Source organism: Canis lupus, chromosome 26, assembly GCF_048164855.1.
Source record: "Canis lupus baileyi chromosome 26, mCanLup2.hap1, whole genome shotgun sequence".
NCBI lineage: Eukaryota > Metazoa > Chordata > Mammalia > Carnivora > Canidae > Canis > Canis lupus.
Window position 1 is genome coordinate 27,926,890 of NC_132863.1, and position 13,087 is coordinate 27,939,976.

Consider the following 13,087-nt stretch of genomic DNA (forward strand, 5'->3'; position numbering starts at 1 on the left):
CTTTAACTTAGGGAGCCTTTTAGGATTAAGGCTGAGAGCAAACCCAAATGACTTGAGTTTACTGCAATTTGCCCTTTTGTCATTTAGGTGTCTGTATTGTCTGAGAATGCTTATAATGTCTCTAGAACAAACACACAGTTGCATCTTGATTAGCGGCTTTAGCGACCATGTTATTGTTGAAAGTTTATAGTCAGGATTCTGATTAAAAACCCAGAAAGAAAGAAAAAAAAAAAAAAAAAACCCAGAAAGTTGATGGCTTTTCTATCATTATGATTAGGATACACTGAGGAGCTTTACACAAATCTTTAAACACCTGTCTTTATGTACCCATCTATTGAAGGAACAGTGATTGTATGTATGTATGTATGTATTTATTTATTTATTTATTTATCAACGATTTTATTTATTTATTCATGAGAGACACAGACTGAGAGAAAGAGACAGACACAGGCAGAGGGAGAAGCAGGCTCCATGCAGGAAGCCCAATGTGGGGCTTGATCCCAGGACCTCAGGATCACACCCTGGGCTGAAGGCAGGCACTAAACCACTGAGGCACCCAGGGATCTCCTATTGGGATCTCCTATTTTTTAAATACAAAATGTGTAAAGAAGAAAGTGTATGGCCCTCAGCCTCATTGCTCAGATAATCCCTGGTTTTTCAAAAAAAGGAGTAAAATATGCATGTAGTTTTTAAAAATTCAAAGGATAAAAAGGCTTATAATGAAATGTAAGAGCCTTCTCTCCTCCCTTCAATCCAGCTTCTCTCAGAGGAATCCATTTCTAACAGTTAACTGTACATTTTAAGAAAAAGAAGGATGTGTATGTTGATAAATGTATATCCTTTCTTGTTTACCTAAAAGGGATTATTCAATAAACAGCTATATTCTTGCTCTTGTCACAGAGTAGAGGCTCCCAGCTTTTCCCTTAGGGGTCTTCTCAACTTGATGGCTTACACCAATCCTCTGCCACTCCTCTGCCATAATTCACCCGGTTGCCTAGATTCCATGACAGACAGTGCTGTTAAATATAATTCTGTCAGTGGATGGTTGTGTATTCAAAAGTAGGTGATCATATTTCTGTATCTGTCTGTAGACATTGGCCTTGTCCTTTTGAATTATTCCATGGTATTTCATAGTGTATTCATGTAACTAGTCTCCTGTTTATGGACATTTAGATGGGACAGTGATTTTCAGACCACATTTATATATTTTTTTTCAAGATTTTATTTATTCATGAGAGACACAGAGAGAGAGAGGCAGAGACATAGGCAGAGGGAGAAGCAGACTGTCCACAGGGAGCCTGATATGGGACACTATCCTCGGACCTGGGGTCACACTCTGAGCCAAAGGCAGACATTCAACCACTGAGCCACCCAGGCATCCCACATTTACAGACTAAATGAGTAGTGAGCCAATAAGAGAATGAGTCAAAGAGGTGAAGAAGGAGTTATTTGGTTAATGTTGATAAAGATTGCAGAGTAGTTAACTATGAAGACAGATTGTTTCTATAGTGTGGGATACTGTGAAACTCCTACCTCTCCCCAAAATGAAGGACTGCCAAGCCCTCCTACTACTAATCTCTTGCTCCCTGACCAAGGGCTACCCCCAGGCCGACTTAGGTCCCAGTTCCTTCTCAGGTGCTTTTGTAGCATTTTGAATATCCCTCCATTAAAGTGGCAGCCTGGTTTGTTAAAATTTAGCTTTGCATATATACTTCCCTTTAGGACGAGATTGTGTGTCTTGCCATTTCTGTATATTCCCTGCACCTACATGCTCTAGATGATGTAGGGGGATGTAGAGAAAGTGACCTTAGTGGGGTGTCTTGATAAACATCAGTAGCCTAATCACAGCTCTTTGGCTGTTTCTTTGCTTGAGCCTTCCACTCTAGTTTTCTTTCAATGGCATCAAGTGCTTCCCACATTGGATTTTATACAGCAGAGTTCACTGGTTCTGAGCCCTTTTTGAGTTGTGAAGCTGTTTGCTCAGCACAGAACCCAAAGAGCTGAAGGAGAGGCTCCCAGCTCTTACCTTGTGGATTTATTCAACTGGATGGTCATCTATTTCCCTTGTCTACCACCATGATTCACCCAGTAGTTTAGACTCGGTGACAGGCAGTGCTGCTGAATTCTGCCAATAGGTGGCTGTATATTCAAAAGTAGATGGCAATAATACCCATACAGCCTCTGGTGATAAATCTTTTACATTCAGTTTTTTTGTTTGCTTTTTAAGTAAAATAGAATATCCCTATTCAATCTGGTAATTGAGGCTATTGTCACAAAATAGTTATTATGGAGGTAGGGGAGATAGCTGTTAAAAGAAATTACTTAATAGCTATCTTTATCCCTTTTTAATTTTTCTCCTTGGCCCTTGATTTGGGGCTGTCACACACCTTGATAGTGCATTTTAGCAAAATGCCAAAGCCATCCTTCAATTACTTGCCCAGTCTTCTATCTCTATTCCTTGATCCTGACTTAGGCTATAAACCAATAAGGATTTGGTAAGGATTTCCTTAAGCATTACATACAAGCTTATCAAATATTTGCAAGTCTTATGGATATGTTTGCACATAAAAAGTGCCTTGGGTTTTTGTAATTTGCTTGTTAAAACTAAGATTTTAGATAAGAAATTTCCCATGAATAAACTTTCAGAATGTTTTCTTCCTCTTGGAATTTTACACTTATTTTATTTTATTTATTTTATTTTTTTAAATATTTTTTTATTTATGATAGTCACAGAGAGAGAGAGAGGCAGAGACATAGGCAGAAGGAGAAGCAGGCTCCATGCACCAGGAGCCTGACGTGGGATTCGATCCCGGGTCTCCAGGATCGCGCCCTGGGCCAAAGGCAGGGGCTAAACCGCTGCGCACCTAGGCAGGGTTCCCAACACTTATTTAATATAATTTTTAAAAAGTTCTTGTTTATTGTGTTGGCAAGCTCCTTTTTGTGAAAATATTTATAAGGCATGCATAGAATTCAAACACCAAATGTCAAGATGGACTAGTTTGTGCTTTTTTTTTTTTTTTTTGAAGATTTATTTATTTATTCATGATAGACACATAGAGAGAGAGAGGTGGAGACACAGGTAGAGGGAGAAGCAGGCTCCATGCAGGGAGCCTGACGTGGGACTCGATCCCAGGACTCCAGGATCACGCCCTGGGCCAAAGGCAGGCGCTAAACTGCTGAGCCACCCAGGGATCCCCTAGTTTGTGCTTTTGTCAAACTCCCAAGTCTCAGTAGCTTAGGACAGCAGAAGTTCCTTTTTTTGCCCATGCCAGGTATCTTAGTTTATCAATAAGAGGCTCAGCTTCATGCCATCCTTACTCCAGGACTGGAGCTGAAGGATTGAGCTTCTCTCTGCGCATTGTCTATGTCCATGTCAGAGGAAAGGAGAGAATCACCTGCTGACTCTTGAAGTTTCCATTGTGGGGGTGGGGTGGGGTGGGGGGATTGCTTACATTTCTTTGGCCAAAGCGAGTCACGGAGCCACACCAGACTCTAGGTGGACAAGGAGGTACGACCCTAGCACGTTTTCAGAGGGTAAACCAGATGTACCTGGTGAACTGTGTGAATGACACCGTGGCTTCTGAGGCCTTCACGGGCAAATCTACAGTACTGCTTGGCACAGACTAAGTGTTGCTGGGCAGCTGGAGAGCAAGGTGCCCGAGAGTACAGGTCCTGACTCAGAGTGCCTGAGTTTACTAGCCATCTAAACCTGAGCGAGTCTTTATCTTTTTAATCTTTAATTTCCTCATCTGAAATAGCACTACCTTAGAGGGTTGTGAGGATTAAATGAAATCATCGTTATAAAGCCCATGTCTCTCACATAGCAAACAATTTCTGTCCTTAGAATTGAGTACTTGTCAATTTGAATTATTGGAAGGTCACCGCTCACAGGTTTCCCCCTTATTTATTTTAAAGGGCACATGAAAAAAATCTGTTTTGTTTTCCTCTTTCAGTATATAAGATCCAACCAAAGCCAAAGAAGAGAAGAAGGGTTAGAATCAGGGAGTTGCTTTTAAGCCTTGTGATAGGAGAGGTGGAAATCCTGCCTGGCTGAGTCAGTTTTACTAAAATCATTGAAGACTCCTATTATAGAATCACCTTTGTGAGGAAAATTTGGATATGCCTGTTAATTCCTGGTGATTTTCTTATCTGTCCCACTCTAGCTCAGAGTCAAGATCTCCACTGAAGTTGGCATCACAAATGTTGATCTCTCCACTGTGGATAAGGATCAGAGCATTGCACCCAAAACCACTCGGTAGGTGGGGTGCCTTCTCGGCACAGGGGGAGCCAAGGTTTGCACTGAAAGGAACATGCCCAGACACTGAGCCTCTCCCGATGCTGTTTCTATGTGAGCAGTGACCCAGCCTCCATCCTCAATTAAAGAAGCTCTAGTTTGCTGGCACTGTGCCGAGCAGATTAGGGGGTTATCTGTACTGGTGGTTAAGTCCACAATGGAATAGGGAGCATCTGAGTCCAAATCAGCTATGCCACCACATACAGTATTGAGTTCAGGTAACTTACTTTTCTTTTCTTTTCTTTTCTTTCTTTTCTTTTCTTTTCTTTTCTTTCTTTTCTTTTCTTTTCTTTTCTTTTCTTTTCTTTCTTTTCTTTTCTTTTCCTTTCCTTTCCTTTCTTTTCTTTTCTTTCTTTTCTTTTCTTTTTTTTTAAAGACAGGACTGTCAATGAAGGAAGCAGTGTGTTTATATTTTGGTATAATCTCCTTATCATCAGTCTTGAGTCTGCTTTTAGTGGCCTCATGACAACTCTCTTTGGTCCACGGTGGGTCTGAAATTGGCTGGAGGTCCTTAGAGCTGAGATGGCAGATACCTAGTACTAGGACTGTGAATTCCTTTCTCAAGTTCATGCTAATCAGTCAGCATTTGTTTCTGCTGAACTAGGAATTTTGTTGTTATTGTTGTTTTGTTTTTGTTTTGTTTTGTTTTTGGAATCCTTTTTAGCACAGACTTCTAGGTGACCATTGGCAGTTGATCAGAGGGGGCTGGAGCACTGTATGAAGTCTGTTTGTCTGCTCTCTCCCAGATCCTTGTTTTTGGAAGGGCCCATCTAGACGTCTGGGTATAGTTCTGACCCCAACTTTACTCAGCTAGGTGGCTACAGCTTCCAGAGAAAGGAGATGAACCCTCAAAGCCATTATGAAGACAGGAAATGTTAGCCAGAGCCTAGAAGCTAAGCTCCTAGCTCCTTTGAAGTCATGTGAAAGGGCTGGGCTTTCTGCCTCTGGCTTAGTTATTTCAGTGACATTGGAGATGAGAGCACTGTGGAGAATCCACCGAAGTAACGTCTGTGAGAGTGTTTTGCAAAGTTTAGTCCACTATATGGATGAAGAGTTGGTATTACTTATAAGTAAATATAAAGCTTAAGTATAGGGATCCCTGGGTGGCACAGCAGTTTAGCGCCTGCCTTTGGCCCAGGGCGCGATCCTGGAGACCCGGGATCGAATCCCACGTCGGGCTCCTGGTGCATGGAGCCTGCTTCTCCCTCTGCCTATGTCTCTGCGCCTCTCTCTTTCTCTCTCTCTCTCTGTGTGACTATCATAAATAAATAAAAATTAAAATTTAAAAAAGTGGTCTTTTTAAAAAAAAAAAAAAAGCTTACGTATAATATATAATATATAGCCAGATGTGAGCTCTATAACCATTTGGCTTGTTTTATCCCCTGACCATCTTACCTTGCCATCCTGAGATAGTTGTGAAAAGAACAGTTTTTTCATCAAGTCTATCTTTTGAGAAAATGACTTTAAAATCCAATTTCAGGCAGAAAAAAATGCATTGAAACCGTGTCCAGGAAAAAAATGCAGCATTAAAAAAAAGGGGGGCGGGCAGCCCAGGTGGCTTAGTGGTTTAGCGCCGCCTTCAGCCCAGGGCGTGGTCCTGGAGACCTGGGATCGAGTTCCGCATCAGGCTCCCTGTGTGGAGCCTGCTTCTCCCTCTGCCTGTGTGTCTGCCTCTCTCTATCTCTGTGTCTCTCATGAATAAATAAATTTTTAAAAATCTTTTTAAAAAATAAATTAAGAATAAAAAAATAAAAAGGAATAAATGCCCTTTTTTGCTTTGTGTCTCAAACCCCCTCATCTCCTGACCTTGCTCACGCATGCTGCCAGCATCAACATGGTGATGATTTCTCCTATTAGTCTTACTCACCCACCTCTCCACTCCACTTGCATGGGTGCCTGCAGAGGGACATGTGCCCCCCCCCCCCCCCCCCCCGGTGCCAGATGTGGTTGAATGGACATCCTTAAGTCGAATGCCTAGAGTATCTGTATGGAGCATTTCCCCAGACCCCAGTGAGAGTTTATTCTGCTTTCCTCAAGTCCTGGCTCTCTCAGTGTAGTTTGCCCTCCAGCCAAAGACAGCTTCTCTCCTCCTATCTGTCCACAGCAGGGAAGTGTTCCAGTGGGAGAGGGAGGATTAGGCAATGAAGTGCAGTTTGTCTTTATTCTTTTCTCAGAGCTCTGCAGATCCCCTCTGAAGACTTGCTGTATACATGTCTCTTTCAGGGTGACGTACCCAGCGAAAGCCAAAGGCACATTCATCGCAGACAGCCACCAGAACTTTGCTTTGTTCTTCCAGCTGGTAGATGTGAACACTGGTGCTGAACTTACTCCTCACCAGGTCAGGAAAAAGCCCGGGCACTTCTCTTTGCCTGCAACATTAACATTAGCCAGAGTGATTGGTGTGGTGTATACAGTCGTGATTCCTGCCTTTGGGTCTTCACTCTGGACTCTTAAGGTCCATCACTTCCTCCCATATGACATTATTCCCTTGCATTACTAGTTGTAACCCTGCACATGGAAGACACAGTTCTTTTTAAAAGATCAGCTGGCATTGGGAAGATATATTTAAGGCAGATTAGCACTTAATTGAGGCTTTTTTTCTTTCTGAGGGGGAAAAAAAACAGATTGAAATTACTTTGAAAAAGGAAAACCTAGGCAGTAGGCCCAAAGTATTTTGTTCTGACCACCGCAGAGTTTGTGAGAATCTGAAGAAGAGTCCTTTTTAACTTGTGCCTACCTTGTATTATGAAACCAATAGCTTTCACTTTGGTTTTCCATATATAAAATAATGATAGTTATCATGTAAAAGATTTTCAAATTATAAGGGTATAATTTGGAGCATCTGATATGGCCCCTTGTTTTCTCAGACACCTTTTCCCCCACCTTTGTCACTGAGATTAACTGCTCTCAGCCCTTCCCCATCAATGGCAGTATTATAAGGGGAAATTCAGATAAATACTTAGCTGAAAGATGGGAAAGAGCATGAGACCTAATAGTCTTGGTTTAGGTGCTTTGTAGGAATACTTTCACAAGCTCTGGTGGACTTAAGTTCATCCTGAGAAATAGCTTTAAAGCAGATGACTGAGGTGAGTGAATTTACTTGGAAACCTTTTTGCTTTCTGTTTCTTGTAGCTATAACTGCTACACATGTGTCCAGGCCTCATAGTGGCTGGCCTCAGGATCAGTGCCCTTGCACTTGTCTCCTTTCTCCTCTCCACCCTCAGCTCCAGAGAGCTCCAGAGAGTTCCATCAGGGCACTTAGCCATGGCTCACTGACTCTAAGAGCTTCAGCCTCTTAGCATTTGCAGCTCCTTTTCTGAATGACCATTTGCCAGCAAAATGGCACAAGGGAAGAGAGAATGTAAAGAGAAGAAAGGACAAGACTAAATTGGTGGAATAAGGCAAGGGCAGGGAGTTAGTAAGAAAGGGTAACTTTAACTGAACTCTTGTCCCAGCCAAGATTCCACTTTTGGAACCATGGCATAGAGACCTCCCAGGTAGAGCTGGCATTCTGCAGGTGAGCCTGGCTGCCTCCTGCCCTTGGCTATAGCAGGAGAAAGATCAGCTATCCGGGCTCCTAAATCCCATTCTTGGCTAAGACTGCCATAGTCAGAATGCTTCACATCTCTGGGCCTTTCCCTAAATACTTTGATGATCATTCTTTGTTGCCCAGATGTAACCAGTAACCAATGGGATTTCCGTGGATCCAGCCCTGAATTGTGTGGCCATGGCAACTCGTAACCCTCACGCCTTATGATCTGTAAAATGGAATCAATCTATGTGTCTTGTTCAATTCTTCATTTTGAAACACCTGAGGGAAAATATCTGAGTGGATGTTAAGTTTTGCTGCAGTTCTAATATGCAGAAGCCTTAGTTTCTCATACCCCTGGCAGGATAAGGTGATTAGACTTGTCCCATTGCATTGACGAGAATATCCTCTACTGTTTGTTGACTAGCTAGCACATACCAGGCCCGGCACTACATGCTTTGCATTCATCACTGTGACTCTTCACACCGAAACACCACCATCTTTCTTATGTAAAGGTGAAGAACTCAAGGCCCAAGGAGGTTAAGTAACGTGCTCCCCTGATAAGCAGTGGAGCCAAATCTGTCTGTCTTCAGAGCCTGGGCGCTCTCTGTGACACCAGGCTGCTCTGCTCAGTTAGAACTCTGCCTTGCTATCAATCCCCAAACCTCTTCTACTAAATCTTTAGCTGGAGGCACTAGGAAATTGAAAATGGGCCTCTTACAGTTCCACCTCATTTCCCTTCTTTTCACCCTCTGGTGAAGAAGTTAATTGGGCAGCAAAGTGGCCAAAAGACTGGCAGGAAGAAGAAATTGCAACAGCAGCGAAGGGCTTAAATCATCCACAAACTGGGCATTCAGCCTCCAAGTAGTCGAGAATTGGATGGGCCCTTAAGTTAAATTTCTTGTACTAACAAAGTGAGGGGAAAAAAAAAAAAAGTGAGTTCTGATCTCTGAGCTGGTAACCAGAGTGGGATGGCCACTCCTTCCTCTCACTTGGGCAGGTCTGGAAGATCCTAGAGCTCCCACTGTGACAAAAAAGCCAACAGTCTGTTGCTTTGTTGATTCAGTGTTGGACACAGAGAGAGTTTTGAAACGATCAGATTAGAGATTGTAGTATTGTTCCATCCAGACATTTGTCCGACTCCATAATCAGAAGACTGGCCAGGAAGTGGTGTTTGTTGCTGAGCCGGACAGCAAGAATGTATACAAGTTTGAACTGGATACCTCTGAGAGGAAGATTGAATTTGACTCTGCGTCTGGCACCTACACTCTCTATCTGATCATCGGAGATGCCACTTTGAAGAACCCGATCCTTTGGAATGTGGTATGTGCCTAAATGCACCTTGACCTAGGCAAGAGTGGCTGTGCCACCAACTCAGGGGCATGGGTGCTTTCCCCTAGCCTTGCCTTTGCAAGGCAATAAATAAGCCTGATGAGGTGAGGGGCCTTGTGTTGTCTTCCACTAGGAGTTTTAGGGGTATGCACATGGCCTGGCACATAGTAGGTGTTTGAGAAATAGTGACTCAGAGAGTGTGAATGAAACCTAAATTTGCCCTTGTGGGTCCTAGTGAATTTCTGTAAAAGATATACTTGAGGGTGGTTCTCATTTTATAGTAAAATGCTATGGGGGAATACATAGATGTAAGAGATAAAGGCCCCAGCTCTTTGAGATATGGTATAGCCTCAGAAAGGGTTGGGAGAGGGTAAGATTTAAATTTTGATAATAATTCAGGATGGTTTACGATAGTTGTGGAATATGCAAGATGTTCATAAACTACTAACTAACGTTTGCATACTATGTTATAGTTTCCGTACTTCTCCTCGCCTACATATCTCACACTTGATTGGTGTGATGAGAGAAAAACTTTTTGAAAGACTGCATTTAAGCTAGGGGTTGAAGAATTGCAAGGGTTTATCAGGATAGTATCTGGGGGCTATGAAATGATCATTGGGGAACGGCCTGCAGAGTATGCTTTCAGTGAGACCTGAGTGGGTCCATTTTGATGGTGTACCTAAGTCTGGTCAAGAGCAAGAGGCACTGAGGTTGGAAAGGTAGCAGAGGCCAAACCGCAGGCCTTGAATGCTGGTCACTCCCTCTACCAGACAAAGGGGCAGCTGCGTTTCTTTGCATTATAGTCAAAGCATTTTTTTCTTCTCCTGGACTTGGGCTGTTTTTTGTACAAGAGCACATTTTCATTTCTTTTCTTTTTCTTTCTTTTTTTTTTTTTTTCCTGTGACTAAATCACACTTCCCAGGGGCACTGAGCAGTTTCTGATTGCAACTGTAACAGCCTGAATACCAGCTGGGATTTTTGTATTAAGCAGCTCTGTGGGGCTCACCAGACCAGTAGAAAATTGGAACTCATGCTCTAAAAAGCATTTTCAACAAATACTTGTTTTGTTCCTGAAAGTTTTACTGCCTCAATTTGTCAGCTAATGGATCAGAAGTGATTGGACTGCTTCGAGCTATTTTCAGTTATGGTCCTGGATGTGAGTTAGAAGATGCTACCCTGCTGACGAGTTTCAGTGCTTCTCTGCCCTGTACCTGTAAAAACTGCCCTTATTTTTTTAGGCTGATGTGGTCATCAAGTTCCCTGAAGAAGATGCTCCATCGACTGTCCTGTCCAAAAACCTTTTCACTCCCAAACAGGAAATTCAGGTATAAGATGCCTAATGGCTCCTGTACTAACGTGGAGGGGAAACATGAAACGGGCAGTAAACACCTGGGTGGTGGCTTTAGTCTGGCTGCTTCTTTAGTCTATCCATACGCTATTTTATAGTGGGCTTCGCCACCCTGTAAATTACACAGAACCAATATCAGTCCCATCTTAGAGCTTGGAAAAACAGGCTCAGAGCCCAGCAACCAGCTCCCTGAAAGCTGATAGGTGAACACAAAATCAGAGGCTATTTTTCCTAAGCACCCAGGAGATTCAGCCTTACAGTGGCTGCTTGAGAGCTATAGCATGGGTGGTTTGGCTTCCTTGCTCTCTGCTTCTGCACAGATCAGGGCTGTTGGAGCCTCTAGGTGGAAAGCTCACCTCAGCAGGACAGGGCTTTTCTCCCCCAGGTAAATCTCCCTTCAGAGATTCACCTTCTGTGCACGGAGCTAGCAATCCCTGCCCAGCTCAGCTCACAGGACTGTTGTGAGAATCAAAATAGGTAACCAAAAAAGGAAAGAAAGGCTTTGAAAAGTTTCTAAAGTGTTTTACAAAATAAACGTAGTATTTGTTAAGCAGTTTGAGTCACTGGACAGTTTCTCAGAAAAAAACAAAGAAGTATCAGAGCAATGCTTGCCCAGCTTTCTGGTTCAATTCCAGAAGTCAGGCAGAACAAGGAAGGGAGAAGATTTATTTAGGGCTTCCTTAGAGCCATGGACTGGATGCAGAAGGGGTGGTTCATGGTTGGAATCATCCACAGTGAGGCTCTTTTAAATGGTAAAGGAGAGTAAGGTTACCCCCAGTTAGCTAACTGAAATGGGGCAGCAGGATATGATAGTGCCACCTTAGGAACCCAGAAGCATTATGAAATCCAGAGTTCTGCCTTGGATATATATCACCTAAACCATCCATATACCTAGACACCATTTTAATTTTTTTTTAAGGTTTTTATTTATTTATTTGAGAGGGAGAGAGAGATCATAAGTAGGGGGAAGGGCAGAGGGACAAGCAGACTCCCCACTGAGTAGGGAGCTTGATGCAGGGCTTGATCCCAGGACCCTGAGATTATGACCTGAGCTGAAGTCAAACATTTAACCAACTGAGCCACTGAAGTGCTCTCCCTGCCCCCAGACACCCTCTTTGACGCTAGGCAAGTGCCATTGGATAGGTTGTATTTTCTAACCTCTAAATGGCATTGAGTCTTTGAGGGGAAAAAGAGAGTTGAGCAAGTAGTGAGCTGGCACTGGTGTCTTCAGAAGAAGACTTCTGGGATTAGAAGCCACTATTTGAGAAGGAGCAAAAGGCCAAGTGTCCACTCACTGCTTGGAGTGTTTAGCCTCTGGGAAGCATTTCTTTTTGACTGTCATTGGCATTTTGGTCCCTGGTATACATGGCAGCCCCTGCTGGGAAGGGCACATTCTTAAACATTCTTGGTATGTCTTCTTTTGGCAGCACCTGTTCCGAGAGCCTGAGAAGAGGCCCCCCACAGTGGTGTCCAATACATTCACTGCCCTGATCCTCTCGCCCTTGCTCCTGCTCTTTGCTCTGGTGAGTAGCTGTAATTAGCATGGGCAGCGTGTGTCTGGCGCCAGACTCAGCAGATGTAGCTGTTCTAAAGGAGGCTTTGTGCTTTGGCCTGAGCACAGCTCCAAAGGGGTCCAGCAGCTGTGACCTGAACCAATGGTCAAAAATTGTAGAATAACTAAAATTCCCCATGATAGGGGAACAGCCAAATAAACTGAACCATTAATGAGGGGTGTGAGAAAGTACCTAATAGCTACTAAAAATGATAAAAGTATACAGAATAGGATGCTCTGTAGGAGTGTTCAGATGAAGTCAAGTGTGAAAAAAGCAAGGCCCAATGCTGATACATATATAAAAACAGGGTACAGAGGCTGTACATTTAAGCTTTTGGAGCCTAACACTATAAACAAACCAAAGTCCTCATAAAAGCTAGTGTTAAGTAAATTATGGTCTCATAAGATAGAATAATATGCAAGTTTACTAAAAGAATATAGATTTAGGGCAGTCTGGGTGGCTCAGCAGTTTAGCGCTGCCTTCAGCCCAGGGTGTGATCCTGGAGACCCGGGATCGAGTCCCACATCGGGCTCCCTTCATGGAGCCTGCTTCTCCCTCTGCCTGTGTTTCTGCCTCTGTTTCTCTCTCTATGTCTCTCATTAATAAATAAATAAAATCTTAAAAAAAAAAGAATATAGATTTATATGCTGGTATGACAAGATTGCAATGATGTCTGTGTAAAAGCCTTAAAAAGGCATTGTCTGTTAGTGTTGGTCACCTCTAAGGAGAGAACCTTTTAGGAAGTATAAAGGAAATTTTTATACTTTAATATACTGTTTGAATTTTTTTTTAACCGATTTTGTTTCTTTGCTTCACTTTTTAAATTATAAGATGCATATCCTCAAAGTGCAGAGAATTTTGAGACCTGCATGGAAAACTCATTAAATCTTATTTTTGGAAAGTTAGTTGCCTGTGTTCCTAATTCATTCGTTGATTTTTTTTTTTTTTTTTTTTTTTTTTTTTTTTTTATTCATGAGACACACAGAGAGAGAGAGAGAGGCAGAGACACAGGCAGAGGGAGAAGCAGGCTC

The 13,087-nt window shown here is 42.8% G+C and overlaps 1 protein-coding gene across 2 annotated transcripts in view; it reads left to right on the top strand.

Annotated features, from left to right (window-relative positions):
• The window catches only part of RPN2 (ribophorin II), a 59,977-nt gene that overhangs the window by 39,679 nt on the left and 7,211 nt on the right, over positions 1 to 13,087 (top strand). For both annotated transcript variants that reach the window (XM_072800963.1, XM_072800964.1), the window contains exons 10-14: positions 4,164 to 4,255; positions 6,518 to 6,632; positions 8,952 to 9,146; positions 10,394 to 10,480; positions 11,931 to 12,026. In XM_072800963.1, coding sequence (XP_072657064.1) covers positions 4,164 to 4,255; positions 6,518 to 6,632; positions 8,952 to 9,146; positions 10,394 to 10,480; positions 11,931 to 12,026 — 585 coding nt within the window. The remainder of the gene's footprint in view (positions 1 to 4,163; positions 4,256 to 6,517; positions 6,633 to 8,951; positions 9,147 to 10,393; positions 10,481 to 11,930; positions 12,027 to 13,087) is intronic.